This window comes from Hipposideros armiger, unplaced genomic scaffold (assembly GCF_001890085.2).
Source record: "Hipposideros armiger isolate ML-2016 unplaced genomic scaffold, ASM189008v1 scaffold_310, whole genome shotgun sequence".
In the NCBI taxonomy this organism is placed as follows: domain Eukaryota; kingdom Metazoa; phylum Chordata; class Mammalia; order Chiroptera; family Hipposideridae; genus Hipposideros; species Hipposideros armiger.
The window spans coordinates 1,205,953-1,213,306 of NW_017731660.1; the positions used below are offsets into that span (position 1 = coordinate 1,205,953).

Consider the following 7,354-nt stretch of genomic DNA (forward strand, 5'->3'; position numbering starts at 1 on the left):
CTGGCCCAAGTTGGCACCATCATTGTGCTCTTCCCGGGTGAGGCAGATCAGTCGCCGGCTTCTGGATGGCCGCTCACTGTGGCTGCTAGCCGCCCACTGTGGCTGCTGACTACACACGGTAGCCCATGGCAACCCACTGCCACAGGGGCTGCAGCCTACGCCGTCGCAGGCGACTCATGGCAGCCCACCTCCAGGTTGAGCTGTTGTTCAGCATCTTAGCTGTGGAGGGCAGTGTCACTGGCCCTCACATGTGGGATCCGAGCCGGGGCCCTCTGGCGTCCCAAGACAGCTCTTAACCATCGCGCCACTCGGCCGGCCCTACAACGTCCTATTTTAAGTAAGTGTTTGTAACAGTGATCTTTTTCTGTCCCTTGTTTTATATTTTAGTTTTATTATATAAAATGAATTCTAAAACCCTAAATTGCCCAACAGGCTTTATGTTGTTGAATGGTCTCTCAAATTTAAAGAGTATGTGTTAACACATGCTACTTACTGCTAGGAAATGATCCAGATTTCTAAAATTATTAATTTATAATGTCTTATTAGGAAACGGTATAATTCAACCATCTGGGATTAGACAAACATACAAACATTTACTCTAACTTCATTGCTGAAACACATTAATGGCTGGCCTCGTTATTATCTTCTTTCAGCATTTTTATCTGTAGTAAAAATAAAATTTTAGCTGGAATGACAAATATTACCTCTCATGAGCATATTCTTTTTGTTTTAAAAGGAGGCTTTATTTCTGAATCAAATTTAAAACATTATAAATTATTAAAATGTAAACTCCATAAATCTGCCCCTATTCACAAATATCTGATTATGCAATTAGAATCCATTATTTAGTACTGTTTTCTGAATCATTTTCCAAGTTTCTACACACAATCACATTTATAATTTATTGTTTGTTTCAATATTCAATCATAAAGTCAGGATTTCCTTTATGCACTTGGCTGTTTCCCGTTACGGAATCCTTAACAATGCTTTTACAAACACCTTCATTCTCGCAGCTTTTGGTTCTTTAAGTTACTTTCACGGAAAGAATTCCGAGGAGTGGTATGAGTATACTGCCCAATTGCCCTCAAAAAACATTGTTTTGAGGCTCCTTCCAGCATGCATTGTTAAAAGCAGTTTTTATAACGGCTTTCTGTGGAGGCATCTGTGGTCCATCAGTGCATCAGGACATCTGCTCTTCCTTCTGTGAAGCTGACAAAGAAGTCCCACCCTAACGTACAGAGGAAGTAGCCATACNTGTTCACCATCTTAGCTGTAGAGGGCAGTGTCACTGGCCCTCATGTGGGATCCGAACCAGGGCCCTGCTGCTCAGAGCTGGCGTCCCAAGCCAGCTTTTAACCAACGCACCACTCGGCCGGCCCTGTACTGTCTTTCTTAACCCACCGTGTCTCCTGCCACAGGATGACACACTCCTGTGTGTACCCATGTGCCTTGGACTGACCAAATCATCCCCAGGAGGCAGCAGCTGTCTCCTGGTTTCCGAGTTTCTTTTCTCCCTGTTCTCCAGGCCCCACTCTAAGTCACATTTTTTATTCCTCTAGCGACCCGCCTACCCACACCTGCTTCTGTTAGTATGACCCTCACACTATTTCTTCTCCTGCAACTTCCCTCCACTCTTGCCAAATCGGGTCACTCACGACTGCCCAAAGCCATTGCAGACTTGACTGCTGTGTCTCTATCAGGCTGTCTCCTGGGCCCTAGATGCAGCTGTCCCTTGGAAGACCTTCTGAACCTGCTCACAGGGCACCTTCATCAACCAGATGTGTATTTCACTCACAGCACTTTATTTTTACCCATCTCAGGGCCATTCCCACAACCTGCGTCACATCTCTGAATCATGGGCCTGTTGCCTGACAGCCGAATTCTATAAACACGTCCCCCAGCATGTAGCCTCTAATCCCATTAGCTATGAGAGAAAAGCCTAGGTATGACTGGAGGCAGTAATCTCTCTGAGGGAGTGCCTCAGTATGACTGGAGGCCGATAAGACTCCCTCTGGGGAGTGTCTCAAGGTGTATTGGGACCTGTTGGAATGCTAACAGTTAATCTCTGGGAGGACACAGTAACAAGGTGTCCTGGGGCTATGTGGCCGGATATGTGAAGGCATAGCATATGCTGGAATATAATGGATATATTAATGGAAAAGGCTTTGAGGCACAGACCTCAAACGGATGCTAATTTGATTGACAGCAGATTTACTGCTCAATAAAAACCATGCCTCGACCTGACCCGACCCGATTCGGTGGCTCAGTCTAACTCTCTGAAGGCTGAGTCCCTTGGTCTCGCACTTAAATCTTACTTCTGTCTCTGTCTCTTTATTCAATCTGCGTCACCCCTCTCGTGTCCCATTTGCCCTTGCCACGCAGGACGTGACAATGGGCCCATTTCCCATTCCAGATAGAAAGCTCTTTGAGAAAAGGGACCATTTCTTATTCCTCTTTTTATCTCCTAAAAAACTGGGTACAATGTCCTAACTTGAAATAACAGACCAATAAAGAACAACTGACTTTTCTGTTGAATTGGAGGAATACAGGGAGAAAGGCAAGGAAAAAACTAGTATGGAAAAGTCTGTAAGTTAACTGTCTTACTGGAAAGGATGGAGGAAGGACCATGTGCTTCGGGAAGCAAGTCAGCGAGCCCACTGCGATCACAGCCTTCACAGGAATCGTCAGGATCTGCGGGGTGAGGAGGCAGGCCACAAAGAAGGACATATTAGTAGGAGACCGATCTGGACCGTTACTGCATTACCTGGGGATTAAAATCTCATCTTGGGACTTGCATTAGCAATAACCAACTCTTTAGCAGTATTAGTTGCTCTGGGTACTGTTTAATCTGTCCGATGCACTCCACAAAATACATTTCCATGTACTCAGCGATTCATTGAAAACGTGGTAAACAAGACCAAACAATGGGAAAGGAATAAGGAATACATTTTTTTCCCCATAATACAAGTTATTTTGTAGACTATTAGAATTTAAAAAGGAAAGTCAAATTGTACTCCTAAAACGATGCATGAAAAATCCAGCTTTTCTAGGGTTGTCCAGCTCTCTATTTTTTGTATATAGCAGTAAATTAACAACCTAATTTAGAGAAATGAGTGAAACATTCTAGATTTTGAATCTTAACTCATATACTCATTTGTAACTCAAAAAGCTGTTTCTCTAAGTATTTTTTCCTAATTATTATTTTCATCAATACTAACAAAAACTTGTCTTTGCTATAAAATACATTTATTTCTACCATAACTGAAAACTTTTTTGGAATTTGACATACTCCCGTGAAATCATTTATTAATAAATGACCAATTGCGTTTATTCTGAATTGGTTTTCTTTCATGTAGGGGGTTGTGTGTGCTGAGAACAGGCCGGAGGATAGCAACCTGTTGAATTCAGCGGTGCACAACTTCCCAACAAGCTTTTGTGTATTAAATTGAATATTTAGGTTGTGCAAACATTCATTTAAAATCTCACTGGTTGCTACATCCCAAACCCACAGGAGTCTTCAAAGAACTCCATGATCTTCATTTTGTCCCTTGACTGAGAACGACTCATGTAAATACACTTGCTGAGAGCTCAAATTAAGATGTGATTTCCTGCTGTATATGCCTTTCTCGCCCTTTCCCGGAAACATTACCCAGGAGGGTATTTACGACTGTAGGAAGAATCAGGGAGCTCTCCCTTAGGAACTCCCTCCAGGGTCTGTGCAACGCTATAACCACTGCTAAGCTGCTTTCTAACAGAGCAATTCTAAATGTGCCAAAAGCATTCCTTTTGAAGTTGTTTTCAGTTAAGAGGTTTGGGTTTTCCGGGGTAATGAACACCAATATTCAGTAAAGTATTCTCAAAAGCTCAGTTTTTAAGGTATAAAACAGGTAAAATGTAACTTTATGAGTAACTTAGTTTTCTGTTTCTATAAAAACAAAAAAGAACTGAATTATTCAGAAAAACCCCGTTGATATACGTCTCCCCCATACAGTCCTTACCTCATAGTCTGTTGTGATCTGTATGGCTCCATCATGAATCCCTTCCAGTTTTTTTGCAGTAAGTTTGACTCTGAACACAGCGAAATAGCCTGAAGCTAGTATCACCTGTATGCAGCAGAAATGATATCATTCATTAGCCTTGCTAGTTGAAGTTCCTACTCAAATGGAAAAGGCTGTACCAATGAACTGATTCTGAACCCTAACGCACACCAGGATGACACAGAGGTGCCACATCACCATGCACAAATGCCTCAAAACAACGCCCATCCCAGGATGCTTAGCTGCTACACTTATTCCATGGGCCACCGAACACACTGGCTCCTTGAGGAACATGAGAACTCAGTTCCTAGGTGGTGCAGGGACGGTCCTCAGGCAGCACCCATGTACCTGCATGGACGAAGAGGGTGAGGGCTGGAGCAGAGGGACACGGCCTCCCATCAACCCTTCAGCCATATCAGGACACAAGTACACACAGAGGTTCTGCTTCAAGTTCTGAACTTAAGTGTCTGGTTAATAATCATGTTTTCAAAGCAATTGAGATTGGGCCACATGAAAACATCAGATATCATGAAAGAGTTACGCAAATTTGAAAGAAGAATGGGGTCTTTGTTTTCTCAAGCTATTTGTTGATGTTTCTGGCACTTATTCTATTTTATCATAAAATTTCCAAAAAACATAAAATTCATTTTGTGAAGTTGTACTTTAGATATTAGTAGTTATATTTTATCTAGAATTCATATTCACATCAAAATAACAAATGCTGATACACCAAACATACCCCCTTCCCCCTTTTTAGAAGCATTGATGTTTTGGTTTTGTGCAATTCTGATATTTTCATCATGATTCTGTAACTTCCCAGCTCAGAACACGGGTCTGAGGAGCACAGAGTTGTTGGCAGCGTGTGTTTCATACGAACATACGCTAATTTAGTTCACAGGTTTGGCTTTTTAGAAAACAGTTGGAAAACAGGTGCAAGTTTCGGCACTGCAAACTAAAAAAAATCACTTTGTGGAGTTGCTACTTTGAAGGTGGCAACTCACTACAACTTCCTATTTATTTGTTTTTTTTTTTTNCGGGGCCCTCTGGCGTCCCAAGCCAGTTCTTAACCATTGCGCCACTCGGCCGGCCCGTTTCACTTTCTTAAAATGTATATACTTTTTTAGCACCCTCTGTGTATATATGGATCTTTTTGTTGTTGTTTTTATCGCCTGTTACAGAAAAATTAGCAGGACAAATCTCTGCAATTTGTGAAAATGAATTAAAGTGAAAATGTTCACATTTTATGTTGAAATACTAAGGATGCCAACAAGGTTCAAACAGAGATAGCACTGAATACAGGAAATGGCCACTGTCAGAATATTAAGCAAGGTTTGTTTATACCAAGGCCAGGGTGCCCTACAAGTGTCCAGATCCAGGATGAAATAATTTAATTCTAAAGTCAAAGACCAAAAAAACCAGACTTCTTTTTCTCAGAAGAAAGTATTTTCTTTATAAAAGACAGCATTGGTGCCAAAGAGACCTCTATTAAAAATATAGGTTATCAAACATCTTACTGAAACTGCATACAGACTAAATCATTAAATCATCAATGACTGCTCTCATCAGCAGCATGCGGCTGGCTTCCTATGGCAGGGTAGTAGATTTTAAGTAAAAAGTAATGTGATTTAAAAATCCTTAGTAAGAATCCTGTTGTAGTCTTTTACTTTCTTTTGTTTGAATATGGAATTTTATGTTCTTAATACCTACTGGTATTAAAGACACAGGAGTTAAGAGAATGCATGGGAAAGAGTCCAATGACGTTGAGGTGAAGACTAACACCACCACTGGCAGTCGAGCCAGAGGAGACCGTGGCAGAAATACATCAGAGGGCAGGTATGTGGCTGTGATGGGAGGAACAAGAAAGCGGGAAGCAGAGTGCCTGCGCCCGGTGTGGCCTCTACCCAGCTGTGTCCCCGGAGGTCACTTGGTCTTCATGGGCCTGTAATAACTGCACTTCTAGTGTGCATGTCTTGTCTTTCAGGGGGTATGGAAGGGGCCAAAAGAGTTAACAGATACACAAGTTAATTTTACAATGGTATTCAAATACTAAGTATTAAACGGAGTTATTTGAAATATTTATTCTCAAGTATTGTTTTTATCACTTAACTCTAGTATTCTCCATCTGATGAAAGACTTGACAGAATTTGGTCATTGTTATGGACTGAATGTTTGTGTCCCCCCAGAATGCCTATGTGGAATCTTAGACCCTGATGAGATGGTGTTAGGAGGTGATTATGTCATGAAGGTGGAGCCCTCATGAATGGGACTGGTGCTTTTAGAAGAGGACAGACCAGAGCTTGCCCTCCCTCTGCTCTTCAGGCTAAGTGACGATACAATGAGAAGACAGCATCTGCAAAAACAGGCAGAGGGCCTGCGCCGTACCATAAATCTGCCATCACCTTGATCTTGGACTTTCCAGCCTCCAGAACCATGAGATACAAATGTTTGTTATTTAAGCGGCCCAGCCTATGGCACTTTGTTAGAGCAGCCCGGCTAACATGGTAATACCAAGTTAATTCGTAATTCCAGCATATGTCTGGTCCTGTAAGCCACCTGAAGAGATCTGAAAGCTTAGCTACAGTCTTTCAAAACCAGCACCTTCTTTTCATACAGATGCTTTCTCCTTTATTGCAGGATTTACGCAGTGATTAAGGAGACCACTGACTGAAAAGGCAACAGAAGGGAGGAATGAGGTCCTTCTGGGTAAATAACAAAGTTGAGTTCCACATGCTAGTACCAAATAGGGTGACAAAAAGACAAAAATTTAATTAAGACCCAACCTTAAATGTGCAGAAACTGTTAAACTCAAAATTTGTATTTTTAAGGAGCTAACCTTTAAATTGAGGTTTTATTGCATACAGCGTTAAGATCTTGCAATGTATTGTCTTTTTTTCTTTTTCTTTTTTAAAAAAGATTTTATTGGGGAATTGGGGGAGGGGAACAGTGCTGGGGAATTGGAGAAGGGGAACAGACAAGTTGCTGTCCTTTTGTTCTTCAGTCTAGCTGTGGAGGACGTCACTTCACTGGCCCATGTTGGTATCATCATTGTGCTCTTCCCGAGTTAGGCAGATCGGTCGCCGGCCTCTGGATGGCCTCTCACGGCGGCTGTTGGCAGCTCACACCGGCTGCCGGCCACTCACGCTGGCTGCCAGCCACACACGGTAGCTTATGGCAGCCCACTGCAGCAGGGGCTGCAGCCTACGCTGTCGCTGGCGACCCACAGCAGCCCAGCTCCAGGTCGAGCTGTTGTTCACCATCTTAGCTGTAGAGGGCAGTGTCACTGGCCCTCATGTGGGATCCGAACCAGGGCCCTGCTG

The 7,354-nt window shown here is 42.6% G+C and overlaps 1 protein-coding gene across 2 annotated transcripts in view; it reads right to left on the reverse strand.

Annotated features, from left to right (window-relative positions):
• The window catches only part of TMEM131 (transmembrane protein 131), a 206,234-nt gene that overhangs the window by 54,918 nt on the left and 143,962 nt on the right, over positions 1-7,354 (reverse strand). For both annotated transcript variants that reach the window (XM_019660042.1, XM_019660041.1), the window contains exons 18-19: positions 3,999-4,103; positions 2,605-2,691 (exon numbers count right to left, since the gene is read on the reverse strand). In XM_019660042.1, coding sequence (XP_019515587.1) covers positions 2,605-2,691; positions 3,999-4,103 — 192 coding nt within the window. The remainder of the gene's footprint in view (positions 1-2,604; positions 2,692-3,998; positions 4,104-7,354) is intronic.